Source organism: Pollicipes pollicipes, unplaced genomic scaffold (genome assembly GCF_011947565.3).
Source record: "Pollicipes pollicipes isolate AB1234 unplaced genomic scaffold, Ppol_2.1 Scaffold_6052;HRSCAF=7182_pilon_pilon_pilon, whole genome shotgun sequence".
Taxonomy (NCBI): Eukaryota; Metazoa; Arthropoda; class Thecostraca; order Pollicipedomorpha; family Pollicipedidae; genus Pollicipes; species Pollicipes pollicipes.
The window spans coordinates 21,034,890-21,050,973 of NW_023596805.1; the positions used below are offsets into that span (position 1 = coordinate 21,034,890).

Sequence of the window (16,084 nt, forward strand, 5' to 3'; positions counted from 1 at the left end):
AACATTAACAGCCCCCCCCCCTCTCCCCGTCTGACTCCGTGTGCAAGGACGCACCCATACCCGCCACCACCACTGGCCTCACGTCGGGCTCTCAGTATGACCTCCTCCCCCTGATCGTTCAACACACCACACACGGCCAGCGTCGCCCTCTGCAAGCGAGAACGGGGGCGGGGGGGGGGGGGGGGGGGGGGCGGGCGGCGGACAGCACCCGCCGCGCCAGACCGGGCCACGCCACACGTGCCGCTCGTGACGGCGCATCGGCGCGAGCGGGCCCCGGCCGGCCGGCCAGCCCACGGGGTCGGGTGGTCCACGTGTCTGCCGCTCGGCGCGCGCGGGACACGCTGACTGGCGGCGGCGGCGCCTACCTTGTGCGGAGCCGTCCTCGCCCAGCCGCTGCGAAGGTCCCGCTCCCAGCGCTCCCACTGAAACACGCCACAGCAGCGGTCAGACAACACTGCACTATGCACTTATATGTGTATATACATACATATATATATATATATATATATATATATATATACATTATATACATGTGTATACATATATACATATACATACATACATATGTACACACACATGGGGCTCTCTAGGGCTCGGTGTATGTATATATATATATATATATATATATATATATATATATATATATATGTATATATATACATATATATATATATATATATATATATATCTTACCAAAATATACATATGTATAAACATAAAAGCCTGTGTTCAATAAATTACACTTCATCTGAGCTGCCCCTTTAGGCTAGGACTAGAACTTGAACTTGTGGATTGCGCTGAGCACAAAAAAAAAAAAATGTTATGCATGACAGCAAATCAATTGTCACTTTTCCGGAAATGCTAATACTAGTGCCATCTGTGATGTACCATCTTCTAAGGTTGAGAAAATGCATCGCCTTTACAGCGCCACGCAACAGCCTTCCGTGACGACAAAAAGTTGTCATCGCCGGCGCTGAAATTCGAATCTGAATTTGCAGGGTATCGGTCCCTAAAAAAAATATCCACCCAAAACACGCAGGCACCTTAACGAGACTACGGTGCGGCCACTGTTGCCGTGTTGGCCCCCACTCACTGGCAGCGGCCGCGTCTCCGGCCATCAGCGAGTCGTGTCCGCTCATGGAGAGGTCCGGCTCGCCGTAGCTGCCCTCGTACTCGGCCACATAGCCGAGCGTGGCGTCCAGGCTGACGTCGTCGTCGTCCTCAGTCAGGTCCACCTTCTCCACCTTGACCATCTCTGACTGCGACGCGGCCGCCGGCGCCGGCGCGGGCGGCGGCGGCGGCGGGGCGTGCGCGACAGCGGCCGACTGCTGCTGCTGCTGCTGCGGCTGCTGCTGCTGCTGCTGCTGCTGGGGCTGCGGCGGCGGCGGCGGTGGAGCCACCGGCACCGGCAGCGGCGACGGCGCCGACTGGCTGGACGAAGATACGGGGCTGTCGGGCCTGCGCGGCGCCAGCTCAGGCGGCGGCGGCGGCAGCGGCGGCGGCGGGGGCGAGCGGGGCCGGCTCCGCCAGCGCGTCCGAGCCCGAGCCCGAGCCGCGCCGCCGCTTGGCCGGCGGCGTGCCGGTCCGGTGCGGCCGCGGCTCGCGCGGCGACGCCGGCGGCGCAGTCCCGGCCGTCCGCCGCGGCACTGGCGACGACTGCTGCCGGACGGACAGTCAGGCTGGGGTCAGAGTCGCAGAAACTTACCGACGACACCACCACTGAAAACACTTGAATCCATCCCAAATTAAAAACTAAGTTACGCCGTGAGCCAAGCCCCAATGTCTACCATGTTTAAGCTTCCCAATACTAGTTATTTTGTCCAGTTTTGGGGGCCTTCACCATCGCTGACACTGCAACCCACACTGCGCAGTCCAGACGAACTGTCAGGGCTCTGGGCCACTAAACAGAAGGCGGCGGGTGGGCCTGCACCTCACGAGCTCCAAGCAAATGCCAATGAGGACCCCAGGTACCTGCTACTGCGTCCCCACTCTCGCATGTGGAACTCTGATATCACTGTATGTCTATTTGACACCAGGTCCCAAGGATGCCTCACCTTTTCATCATCACCACTGAGGCCGCGGATCTGCAGCATTTCCGCCGTCTTGATGAAGCTGGCCAGCTGGCTCTGGGCCACGTTCACGCTGCCCTTGTACATGAACTCTATCACAGCACGTAGATCTGCTGCAGAGGTATCTTTCAAGAAGAAAACCATCTGCTGGCATGGATTGTTCTGCAAGCAGAATGGGTCCCTGTTATGCATTTTCTGACAACTTAGCTTTATTACATAGTTGTGATTCAACCTCCTGAAATTTTGAGGCCCCTTCCACAGAACACATGCATTGAAGAGACAATTCCAATGAGGTAATACATACGCTGATATTTAAAAATACATTCGAGACAATTCCAGTGAAGTGATAAATATGCTGACATTGGAGGCAGAGCACAAAGGTCTGCAGCTGGGTATGGTGTTTGGGCTAATGCTATGTGCCAGGCCTGTTGAGGCCTCTAAAATCAATACACCTTATCAACCCTATAAAGGGATGGACACTCAACAATCCTACAGGGAACTTACTTTTAGGAGATCCCTGAAGTATGGGCTGCATGCAGACAGCATCATTCTGTGTGCCCTGACTTTCTGGCCCTCACAGCACAAGGTGATGTCCACCAACTCCTCATCTTGTCGGAGGTGGTCAAACAGAGAGGTGACGCTGCTCTGGAACCCATCCCACTTGAGGCAGAACTTCTGACCATCCATCTTCCAGTCACACAGCTTCTGGTGAAGGCAGATGGGCACTGAACAGTGGGCAGCCTGTGGTCTGCAACCAAGTCCATGCCATGTTGTTTTATTTGGATTTATCACTGCAACATTGACTGAATAAAATTATAACCACCACACACTCCTATATCTTTAAGTTTTATCAGGAACTGCCCTGCCAAGATACCATACCACATGCCACCTTCAGTCATGTAATGCTGGGATGCTGTATTACATTATGTTTAGAAAACCCTAATGTGTGCCAACTTTTGACAACATTTTCCACCAAATCACCAAAGATCACACCAGTGATACAGCTGATTTTCCTTCAAGTGCATCATGGAACATGCAATTACATGATGCAACAGCTAACATTAACATATGCTCAAGTGGGGGTAAGTTTTACCCTCTACCAAAGGTTCTGCAGAGTGGGTTCCAAACAGTACAGCACAGCAGCAGCAAACTTTGCATGGCTGTAGACAATTGGTATTCAATACAATACTGATGGGTATTCAGCCAGTCACCTGGGCAGTGTTGGAAAACTTGATGTTTCCTGGTATAATGCATAGCAGGAGATTCTGTACTCCAGGATTGTGACTAGGTAAAACAACATATTTTGTACTCCATCATGATGCAACAAGAACAGCCTTTGGAAAGACTCATTTTACCCCTTTGTGTCAGGACCACAAAACAAAGCCAAAATGTGCAACAGCTTGAGACTTGCTGCTTCCATCAGGAGCCATGTACTGATATTTGCAGGAGCACAAATCTTGCACCCACCAGACTAAGATGCCCAACAGCAAGCAGCCTGTGTTGACACCTAGGTATATGATAAACCATGTATGGAAATGTGAAAAATAAAGCATGTCAATGTTGAATGGAATCGCCTTTGAACAATACCGGGAATGAGAAATAAGTACCAGTATTGCACCAGTCTGTAAATTAGCAAAGCTCTCATTTCCTATGCCCTATGCAAACCAACTCAAACTTGAACCAAGGATTTCCAAGGGTGCGACGAACATTCATAGAAAAAGGCACGCCCAATCGCCTATCGCATACGGCCGCCTACCCACCTGCCACCACTGTGTCATGGCAATGCAAATAATAGAATCACTCGCAATTCGGCGTCGGAAACGTCTCAACTATTCAGCGGCTTGCGCCCGCCTCCCAGCTCAGGTTGGAGGTTGAACATAGCAAAACTCTCCAATTGGTTTTAATGATTCACCTCCTTGCCTGATTTGTCAAGAGCATACATATTCTGCTTGTGCTCATGTCTTGAACAGATTTGTAAACATATGGAGGGAAGCTGTATAGAGGTGGCACCACGATTATGAAGAAGGACTTATTTGTACCCATCCAGAACTGCCATGAGGTTGGATTTTTGGCAACTTTCTGGTATCTGGGGCACAAAAATGTTACAGCAGCTGTGCATGTAAACAAAGTTAAATTTGTCACTTAAGGATGTGTAATTGCAGCTAGCAATTCAGGCTTTACAAAATGCCCTTTTAAGTTCAAAAACATAGCCAAATTTTTTTTGGAGACAACCACCTCACTCCGGCAAAAACACCACAACACCAGAGTAACATGAACCCACAACTTTGGCCTGGCAAATTAAGGAGAGGGGTTTATTAGGACAAAAATATAAGTTAGTTGCAACATAAATCATCATGTTTTACAACACTGGTTAAAGCGCATCAAAATATATTAATACATTGCATTAGCTGCTGGAGTCAGCTGAATGACTGACTCCAATCCCTTTTGGCTGGCCTACACAGGTCTGTCAGGCATTGCACTTGCACTGGCTCAGTAAATCGGTTAAGAGTGGTGCCTGTCTCCACTGTTTGGTTGGGACGTGCAGGGCCTTGCGTTAACTGGAAGTTGGAAGGAGGAGGGCATGAGTGCTTAACTGTTTTTAAAACCAGTTAGCTGGTGGAGTGAGAGTAACATGACTGTGGTGGAGCACGATCATGGTGGAACATGAGCATGTGGCGGTCTGTGGCGTGTTCATTTGTACTGTTTGTGTATCATTTTTCTATAATTGTGCATATTGTACCCACCCTCCATTTTGGAGGGTGTATAAACCTGGTGTGAACCCACTCTCAATTTAGGAGTGTATGTGTAATCAGAATGTGTAAATACTTCCCATTTTGGAGGGTGTATGCACAAAGTCTTCATAAACTGCAAACCTGTGTACATACATGCATAGTACAGGGTATGAAGCTGTGTTGTTTCAGTGTGCCATGTTTAATACTGATGTTTCCTTTCATTTAAAGTGCTTTTACATGAATTGCTGTGTATGAAAAGTGGCACTCTCACTGAGTACCACCCATTACACTGTTATCTCTCAAAGATAACCTACATAAAACTGCAATGACCCACAGCACTTGGAAAATGTTGTACTCCACTACAGAAAATTTGCACTGTGTTGCCAGAATTTTTTTGGAATTTCCAACACTGCACCTGGGTATGTTAAGCTCAGCAGTCATATGTGAAATGGCAAAATGTATGTACCTTATGGGATGGCATATTGCAGCAATGTGATAAGCCGCAACGAGCCAAAAAATCTCAATTTACACTCCAATGCAAATTTAGTGGCAAAAGCTTACCACGCAACATCTGTGTGGCTCGCCCCCGGCCCTTACCACCGCTGCTGACACTACTTAGAATCCCAGAGGCAAACAGCCAATACCAAAACCATCCCAAACCTGACCTGTAACTTGGGTGAATTGAGAGGCACGCACTCTAACCAGCAATCCAGCAGCACACACTTCATGAGCCAGGAAATTCTTACGGATATAAGCCTGGAATTTTAAGGAACATACATGTATGTTGTGTGTACAGAACATTATTTTTCCCTGCTTCAAAAGTAAAGCTAGTCCCATAGAACAATATCTGATAGCCACAGCACAGCTAAACATAGAGTAACTTGAGCACAGTGAGACATCTTAAATCCTCACAGAAAAAGTTGAAAAAGGCATTTTCACCATTTAACTGAGAAAGTTGAAAGAAAGCACTATAAGTCTGCAAATAATGTAGCCCTCCAGGTAATTTTTTACTTGGGTACCTGTATGGTCGACGGAGGGAAGAGCTACGCTAGCTGCAGGGTTTCGAGTATTGTCGTGCGGGGCAAAAGCTGTGAGGCATCAGCTAACATTGTGACGTCACTGAAAATGGTTTTGCATCGATCGGGATCGGGGTTCTCTCGGGCCGACTGAAGGCCATAAGGCTTTTGCTTGTGATATGGTGTCACTGGTATTCGGCTGGGTATGTGACGTCACTGGTCGTGAGTGTATAAGGCTCTTTTGGGTCCACTGAATGCCGTAATGCATCAGCTGGCCATGTGTCGTCACTGGTATTCGATTGAACATCAGGCGCGGCCGGCCTCGTTCCATCTTTACTTTTCGTACCTGTCTGCCGCAAGCATTTGCGTGCCGCATAAAGGTTTGACCGAATTACCCCAATGTGTGACGTCCCTAATCATCACTTCATACGAGTGCACTTAGGCCTCACGACCACGGTGTGTCGTGGTCCGCGAAGTATCACCGGATAGCGTGACGTCACTGGTATTCGAATAAAAACTGGGCGCAACAGGCCGTGCTTCATTTTTACCTTTGTACTTGTCTACTGCAAGCATTGGCGTGCTGGATGAAAGCTGCCGAACCACCTGAGTGTGTGACATCACTGGCCATGAGTTCCAACGGTGCTTTTCGGCCAACTGAAGACCACAAGGTGTCAGCTAACGACGTCACTGCTATACGACTGTAAGACGTCAATGGCCGTGGGTTTCCACGGGCCCTATAGGACCGACGAAATGCCGTTAGGCATCAGCTGGCGATATGACGTCACTGGTATTTGGCTGAACATCAGGCAACAGGCCATGCTCCATTTATACCTTTCGTACATGTCTGCTGCAAGTATTGGCGGATTTTTTGTGCGGCCAACTGAAGACCATAAAGCATCAGCTAACGATGTGACGTCGCTGGCACTCGACTGTGCGTGTCGCTGGTCATGAGGTTTTACGGCCTCTTTTGGGGCGACGAAAGGTCATACGGCAATGACTGAAGATGTGACGTCACTGGTATTCGAATGAACTTCGGGCGCGACAGACCATGTTCCACCTTTATCTTTGGTACCTGTCCATTGCAAGCATTGCCGTGGAAGGCTCTGCCAAATTACCTAAGTGTGTACGTCACTGACCATTAATTTGCACACTCTTTTGAGCCTACTATAGGCCACAAGGCATCAGCTGACGATATGATGTCACTGGGTTTCGACTAGACATCATGCGCAACAGGCCATGCTCCATCTAAGCCATATTTCGTCTGTACCTTTCGCACCTATCTACTGCAAGTATTCGCGCGACACAGGGGCTCTGCCGAATTACCTGAGCGTGTGGTGTAACTAGTTATGAGTTAACGCGGGTTTACTCTGGCTGACTGAAGGACATCAAGCACCAGCTGACGATATGACGTCACTGGTATTCGACTAAACTTCAGGCGCGACAGGCCATGTTCCATCTTTACCTTTCGTACCTGTCTCTTGGAAGTATGGGCGTGCTGAATGAAGGCTCTGTCGAGTCTCCTGAGTAAGTAACGTCACTGGTCAAGAGCTTTTTACGGGACCTTTTGTACCCCCAAACGGTATAATGCATCAGCTGATGATATGACGTCACTGGTGTCCGACTTAACATCAGGCGCGACAGGCCATGTTCTATCTTTACCTTTCGTACCCGTCTATTACAAGTATTGACGTGCTGAATGAAGGCTCTGTCGAGTCTCCTGGGTGTGTAACGTTACTGGTCATGAGTTTTTTCTGGCTCCTTGGAACCCTCTATAGGGAAAAATGCATCAGTTGACGACATGATGTCAATGGTGTTCGACTTAACATGAGGCGTAACAGGTCATGTTCCATCTTTGCCTTTCGTACCTGTAAAGTATTGGTGCGTTAAATGATGGCTCTGCCGAGTCACCTGAGTGTGCGACGTCACTGGTCATGAATTTTTACCAACTATTTTTGGCTGAGCGAAAGCCATAAGGCATCAGCTAACGAAATGACGTCATTGGTAATCCACTGAGTGTGTGACGTCACTGGTCATGAGCTTTTACGGGCCTTTTTTGGCCGAGTTCAGGTCATTAGGCATCAGATAACGTTATGGCGTCACTTGTATTCGAATTAACATCAGTTGCAATAAGCCATGTTTCATCTTTACCTTTCGCACCTGCCTACTGCAAGTATTCGTGCGCTACAAAAAGGCTCTGTCGATTCGCCTGAGCGTGTGGTGTAACTGGCCATGAGTTTGTGCAGGTCTACTCGGGCTGACTGACGGACATCAAGCATCAGCTGACGATATGACGTCACTGGTAATCGACTAAACTCCAGACGAATCATCTGAGTGGGTGACGTCGCTGGTCATGAGTTCATACGGATTCACTTGGGCCGCCCAAGGCTACAAAGCAACACCTCCCGTGAAGCATCACAGGATGATATGTCGTCACTGTTATTCGACGTAACATCAGGTCCAACATGCCACTACTTTCTTTACCTTTTGTACTTGTTTATTAAAGGTATTGACGTGCTGAATGAAGGCTCCGTCGAATCTCCTGAGTGTGTGACGTCACTGGTCACGAGTTTTTTACGGGCTCCTTTGAACCCATTTTAGGTTATAATTCATCAGCTGACGACATGACGTTACTGGTGCTCGACTAAACATCAGGCGCAACAGGTCATGCTCCATATTTGCCTTTCGTACCTGGCTGCTACAAATATTCGCGTGCTATATGAAGGCTCCGCCGAATCATCTGAGTATGTGACGCCACTGATCATCAGTTGGTAGGAGGTCACTTGGCCACCTACGGCTACGGAGTTCCGCAGCAGAGGTGGGAGATGCACCATAGTTAAGCACACTAATTTTATTGTGCGCACCATTAAGTAACAACTTCAAACGCAACGGGCTGTTTCAACGACTAAAATTTTGAACAAACGTAAACACAAAACAAAGGTGATCCCAGCCCACAAACCGACGTATATGCAAAGCTATTCCGCCCGACATCACAGGATGCGCCCCTGAGCAGCTACGGTCCGGAATGCCCTGATGGCTAAATAATAATCAAGGGCGCCGCCTAGCGGCCATAAGTCTGGGCCACAGCCCGAATATCAGTGACGTCATATGGTCAGGTGATGCTTGATGTCCTTCAGTCAGCCCGAGTAAGCCCGCGTAAACTCATGACCAGTTACACCACATGCTCAGGTGATTCGGCAGAGCCTTTATGTAGCGCGCGAATACTTGCAGTATAGAGGTGCGAAAGGCAAAGATGGAACATGACCTGTTGCGCCTGAGATTAAGTCAAATACCAGTGATGTCATATCGTCAACTGATGTCTCGTACCCTATAGGTACAAAAAAGCAGCCCGTAAAGAACTCATGACCAGTGACATTACACACTCAGGAGATTTCACAGAGCTTTCCTTAAGCATGTCAATGCTTACAATAGACAGGTACGAAAGGTAAAGACGAACATGGCCTGTCGCGCCTGGTGTTAAGTTGAATACCAGTGACGTCACATCGCCAGATGATGCTTGATGTCCTTCAGTCAGCCCGGGTAAACCCGCGTAAACTCATAACCAGTCACACCACACGCTCAGGTGATTGGGCAGAGCCTTTATGTGGCGCGCGAATACTTGCAGTAGATAGGTGCGGAAGGTAAAGATGAAACATGACATATTGTATCTGATGCTTAATTGAATACCAGTGACGTCATATCGTTACCTGATGCCTAATGGCCTTAAGTCGGCCCAAAAAGGCGCGGGAAAACTCATGACCAATGGCGTCACACACTTAGTGGATTACCAGTGACGACATATCGTTAGATGATGCCTTATGGCTTTCCCGGCCAACAATAGCCTGTAAAAACTCATGATGACGCACTCAGGTGATTCGGCAGAGCCATCATTAGGCTCGCCAATACTTTAACAGGTGCGAAAGGCAAAGATGGAACATGACATGTTGTGCCTGATGCTAAGTCGAACACCAGTGACATCATATCGTCAACTGAAGCATTATACCATATAGGGGGTTGAAAAGAGCCCGTAAGAACTCTTAACCAATGACGTGATATAACACGCGAATGCTTGCAGTAGACAGGTACGAAAGGTAAAGATGGAACATGGCCTGTTGAGCCTGATGTTGAGTCGAATACCAGTGACGTCATATCATCCCGCGATGCTTTACAGGATATGATGCTTTGTTGCATTGGGCTGCCCAAGTGAACCTGTATAAACTCATGACCAGTGACGTCACGCACTCAGATGGTTCAGCATCACCTTGATATAGCACGCGAATGCTTGCAGTAAACAGGTACGAAAGGCAAAGATAGAGCATGGCCTGTTGCGCATGACACCTAGACGAAAACCGGTGACGTCATATGGTCAGCTGATGTGGTATGGCTTACAGTGGGTTCAAAACAGTCTATACAAATTAATGGTTAGTGACGTTACACACTCAGGTAATTCGGCAGACCCTTCCTTCAGCATTCAAATACTTGCAATGGACAGGTACCAAAGGTAAAGATGGAGCATGGCCATGGCTGCCTGAATTGTATTCGGATACCAGTGACGGCACATCTTCAGTTAATGTAGTATGACCTTTCGTCGGCCCAAAAGAGGCCGTAAAATCTGATCACAAGTGACATCACACACAGTCGAATGCCAGTGACGTCACATCATTAGGCTATGCTTTACGGCCCTCAGTTGGCCCCCAAAGATCCATAAAAATGCATGACCAGTGACGTCACACACTCACGTGATTTGGTAGCTTTTATTCATCACGCCAGTGCTTGCAGTAGACAGGTACGAAGCTAAAAATGAACCTTGACCTGTTGCGACCAATATTTAGTCGAATATCACTGACGTCACGATACCCAGTGATATTTCACGGAACATGAAACACCGCGGCCGTGGGGCCTAAGTGCACTCGTATCAAGTGGTGATTGGTGACGTCACACATTCAGGTGATTCGGTCAAGCTTTTATTCGGCACGCAAATGCTTGCAGCAGACAGGTACGAAAGGTAAAGATGGAATAAGGCCCGTTGCGCCTGATGTTTCATTGAATACCAGCGACGACATGTCGTCAGGTGATGCTTTACGGCATTCATTGCACCCAAAAGAGCCCTAAAGCCTCACAACCAGTGACGTCACATATCCAGTCGAATACCAGTGACATCATATCGCTAGCAAATGCCTTGTAGCCTTCAGTCGGCCCAAAAGAACCCAGATCGATGCAAACCCATTTTCAGTGACGTCACTACGTCGGCTGATACCTAACAGCATTTCTCCATCATGGCAGTACAGGAACCCTGCAGCCAGCGTAGCTCTCTCCCCACCGTCGGCAATACAGGTACCCAAGTAAAAAAAAGCCGCCCTCCAAACCTCACAGCTTCATCACACATCTTGCTGACTTGGAGCTGTAGGGTGGGTAGGTTATTTTAGGTAACCTACAACAAATTCTTGAGAGAAAGCATCTAAATTCTAAAGCCACAATACGAGCTGCCAAAATACAGAGCTCAAAACAGCTAAAATTATTACCATCATAACTAAACCTGGTGCTGGAACGTTTAGCGTAACCCAAAGCTTCTGCTGCATACCATTATGAGGACCGCTTTGCATCGCTGGGGTTTCGTCACCCTAGGACATTTTACCTATGTAGGGTTTTGGGTAGCATCATCTTCCACCTCAACTAGTGCACTTAGAATAGCTTTATCCTGATTCAGATATAATTTGGCGACTCCCTTAAGGGGTAAAAACAAATTTCAGACCACGGACAAAGCGACGGCGAACAGCGACCTTCCCCAAACGGCCGATACTCGCAGACCACGTTGTAACCTAACCAGCGCAGCTGACGTTTCTGCTCATGTATAACTAACTAATCGAACCAAAATGACAAGTACCCGCCTGATGCCCACAAAGTCAACTCACCTAAAATGTAAAACAGCGGTCCGCTCAACGCATTCACGCAACTCCCCATCACACCCGCTACTTTCAAGATGGCGGGGCGCGAGCGTCTCTGCGAGCGTCTGTGGTCAAAGAAACGACGTAACCAATTGCTTATATGTTTCCCTGCAGCCAAACTGACGTTGCATTGTTGTTAGCCAGTGCGACAAGTCGACATAAGAGTTAACAAATGCAAACCCATACAGCATCCTCGAGTGTGTTGAGCACCATAATAAACTCTGATTATTTTAGTGTCTTTTTTATGAAATTGTCCTAGCATTCTAGAAACGCCGGCTGCAAGGGCGGATCAAGAAAATGGGAATGGGGGGGGGGGGGGGGGGGCAGCCGGATGATGCCATGAGCCTAAGTGATGCTTAAGTTGTGTCTGACATGAAAGGGCATTGTGTTTAAAAAAATTTAGGCACCTTTGGTCCTTTGGGATTTTGCCAGCCACACACACTTCACCGGTGTCGCTCTCTCATCCAAGCAGCTGAATTCTTGATCCGCCCTTACTGGGGCCTGAGCCTTTTATGTCGGTATGGATAAAAGAGAGGCCGGACATTGCATCGAGCGGGCAGTGAATGTAGGGGGCACCCGCCGCTCCCCCCCCCCCCCATCCCCGCACAAGTGCCAATTGTAAGGCCGATGGACTGGCCTAAGGCTGTACGAAGGGACCCGGCCCGCATGGTCGGGACCCCAGAATGTCAGTGACAGAGAGAGCCTCCTGCGCCCGTCGACAGGCGACATGGGACAATAAGAGCTTCTTTGCACTTCAGAGAGCACCAATACCGAACAACTGGTTCGCCTGGGGGACCGTTTCTCACTTAGGGGTATGACCGGGCCAGTGAATGTCAGTCCGAAGGCTCCGAACATTGGTCGGGCCGCTGATGCAATGATGGGGATGTGTCGTTGAAAAGGCCCTCAAGGCGTAACAGGGGCCCTGAGTCGGCCATCGGTCCACTTTCTGAGGAAGCACAGGAACGGCACCCCACATGTCGGACAACCTTCCGTGTTGGTCGGGGCTCTCTGGGAATGGATGAAGGTATAGTGAATGGCAACGGAGGGCTCGTTATGAGACAATAGGCGAGCTCTGTGTCAGTCAGTGGTGTCCAGCAACAAGCCCTCCGACTGTTTTCGGCCAAAAGCCAAACCGGTGTCCATATCACACTTCTTGGAGTATTAGTAGACCACTCGTAACCGGTAAGCCGGCATGTGCCTGGACCCCACCCTCCAAAAAATTCTAGGACCCGATTCCGGGATCCTAAAAATGTGGAGACCAATGAGATTTTGAATCCGCCCTTGGGATCCAGGCGCATGTCCGCTAGTTAGGGTTCCTTTCGTGTCATTTGTACACGGCTGAGGCGCCGCCCGTCAGCCGCAAGGCAATCACTGACGCCTCGCACGCTGGAGGCTTTTGCAGTCCACAAATCAGCTCCACTTTCTCAAGCCAGTCCACCACATCTGCATCACTCGCACCGCTGAACTCTGGTATCAGTCTGACATCAAATCCGGTCACCATTTTGCCGAAATAGCTTGCAATGAGACACCAAGTGTTTCACTTGAACTTCTCTGTATTTTAGTCTCGCACCACAGCACCCCCTGACGGTGCACCCACCCTCTCTGCTCTCCCCACGGCGACTGTCGGCAGCAGGGGCAGCGAGCCGGGGCCGTGCGAACTGCGGCGACGGCGCGCATCTGCCGCGCAGCCGGGGCCGGCATGGGCGGCGCGCATCTCCCGCGCAGCCGGAGCCGGCCTGCGAACCGGACCATCTGCCGCGCCCCGCCCCAGCAGGGGCACAGGACACAAAGAACAACTGCACTACAAACGATATGAAACCACAGGAAACATTTAAATGGTCAATTAAACAGACTGCACTTCAATGTTTTCAGTTGGATGACTCAGAAGTTTGACCCAAGTTGACCTCAGGTGACCTCTAGGTCAGCCTAAGAGGAGATTTTTGTGTTTAGGATGCTTTTTTACCACAGCCGTACCAAACGAAATACACTAAGAAGCATATCATAGAAAAAAATATGTTGTAATAAGCTGTTGGCAGAGCAATTCTGAAGGGTGACCTTACCTGTCTTAATCCTTCTGGGCGAACAAAAATGGTCGGAATGGACTCCCACACCTTTAACGGTTGCCTATGGCCCTCGATGTCTGTCGTGAGGCATGAACATATTTTTTAACAGCGTCTACCAGGACGACCGTGTCTTTTTTCGTTGGGTCGGGTGACCTTACATTTGACTGAAAGTAAAAACTGTGTCTGTCTTTCAAAATTTAGCGAGACCTTCACAACGATGCCTTTGTTTTCATCGTGCGACGTCTGGAGGTTGGAAATCCCAGGTTGGGGGGGGGGGGGGAAGTCAACTACCCTGGCCTTGTGCGGTTGTCTCGGACCCACGGCCGGGCGCAAGTTAACATTGGCGCCCTTATCATCCTTCTGGTGCCTCCCGATAGACAAAAACGCAGAAAAAGACAACTTTGTGCCTCATAAGCTCGTGAACTCCGTCGAGCTGCGCCTAACAAATCCGCATCGTCTTTAAATTCCAGATCTGACCAGACAAGAGAAATACTTTATTTTTATTTTTGCCAGTTCTCGTCATTGTGTCGGCACACGACAGCACACGATTAAGTTGAAAGCGTGAGACAGTTTCCAGCAGTAAAGTCCCACTTGACTGCCAATGCGCGGGTACGTCTCAATCCCATCTTCACTCGAGCAGAGCCTCGCGGGCTCGGCGGGTGCTGTTATGGTGAGAGATCGATAGCCCGGCGAGTGCTCACCGGGTTGCTGCGCGAGGCCCGAAGAGGCCCAGCAAGCCCCACCGAGTGGGGAATAATCGGCTAGCCCAAAATCGAAGCACCATCCGATCAAGAAGCACAAGTTCGACTCTGCTGCTGCTTTTGACAAGTAACATTTAAATGACCTTTGACAAATGGACTCTCAAAATTGATCTCCCAAGGTCACCCAGCCATCTATGACACGATCCAACGTCAATCAAATGCTGCTATTTCATTAACCATGCGGGAATCAAAGCCAATAGAAATATAATCGTCGATTCGTTTAGACTTGGCGTTCATGAGCACAATTTCGAAACATAACGGCGCTCAATTGGCCCTCATCCAATGTTGTGCATTGCACGGTGACGCGATCAGGCGATGACGTGTGGGAGAGGATATTTATTAAACAGAGAAATTGTGTTGTTTAGAGCGGTCTCTCCTACTTAAAAGTATACCATGAGTTACAGGTAAGCTTATGTCATTATGTCTTATGTTTGCGTAGATATGTTCACGCGCAGAACATTATCCTAAAAAGCAGTCGACAGGGCAGAGCGTGGCGGCTTCGTGGAGGAGCTGGATTATAAAGAGCTTGATATGGAACTTGACATGAAGCTGGATATGAAATACAGTATTTCGATTGATTGCGGTTCAGGGCCTGGCTGGGGCACGTTCTCAAACCATCCATGACAGGGGCGCTCCAACACTTCCTGTGACTCCTGGAGTGATCTGAGCAGCGATCTTGTTCGACTCTGCTGTTGCTTTTGACCAATGAACTCCGACCCCTCATCTCGTCTTTGGGAAGCATGTGATATATGCATGTGATGCACGGTGCACGGCCACGCACATTGCAAGGCAAGCGCAAATTCTTTTGGCGGCGTAACAGCCGCTTCACAGATTCAACATGTCAATTGATCTTGCAATGACCGGCCCCTTTAATAATTGGCTTGATGTCCAAGCATAACAGCTCTGTCATTTTTGTGCACTCCTCACTACGTGAGGGTGTAGAATATAAAAATGACTGTGTTAAATGGTCCTAATACCATATGGGAAGCGCAAAAGCATTGCATCGCGACAAAGACAGCGTTGTATTGGATGCATTGAGATAGAACTAAACAATTTCTGCCCCGTGCATTGCGGCGATTCCTGCGTTTTGTTGCCTTTCCCGTGGTGATTGCACTTACAAAGCAGCGGGTAGACACTTTCAAACACAGCGTAAGTGTACATGAAAATAGCGTTTGGGTTTAGAAGTGAGATACTACGTACAGGCGACACGAGATTTCATTTTAAGTAATGTTTCGGAGGATGTGATATTATGGTAATAAAGTCAAATTCAGAAAGGGTTTTTTCACAACATGCGAGCCCTTTTCCAAGAAGCTTATCACCCGCATTTGCGTAGTATGCGTATATGGACAAGGTTCTTTTTAAGAAACTGATCTGAGGTCCCCATACACGCTCCTCACTTAAGATAAAAAACGGACAGCTAGAGACAAGGCTATCGCTATACAAAGCATCTCAGGTAATTTATGCTTAAATAGGATATTTCCAAGAGGTTATTGGTCATGAC

At 48.8% G+C, this 16,084-nt stretch overlaps 2 protein-coding genes across 2 annotated transcripts in view; both read right to left on the reverse strand.

The window, feature by feature from the left end:
* The window catches only part of LOC119104609 (transcriptional repressor scratch 1), a 28,245-nt gene extending 26,887 nt beyond the window's left edge, over positions 1-1,358 (reverse strand). The window contains exons 1-2 of the mRNA XM_037228330.1: positions 1,094-1,358; positions 366-422 (exon numbers count right to left, since the gene is read on the reverse strand). Of these exons, the coding sequence (XP_037084225.1) occupies positions 366-422; positions 1,094-1,253 (217 nt within the window). The 5' untranslated portion in view covers positions 1,254-1,358. The remainder of the gene's footprint in view (positions 1-365; positions 423-1,093) is intronic.
* A 250-nt stretch (positions 1,359-1,608) lies between these two features.
* LOC119104596 (longitudinals lacking protein-like) lies at positions 1,609-11,812 on the reverse strand (the record flags this gene model as incomplete). The annotated part of the gene is made up of 4 exons (XM_037228318.1): positions 11,727-11,812; positions 2,574-2,774; positions 2,055-2,231; positions 1,609-1,659 (listed from the first exon to the last, which is right to left on the reverse strand). Coding segments are annotated over exons 2-4 (411 nt in total), but the record flags the coding sequence as incomplete, so codon positions are not given.
* Positions 11,813-16,084: the final 4,272 nt, after the last annotated feature.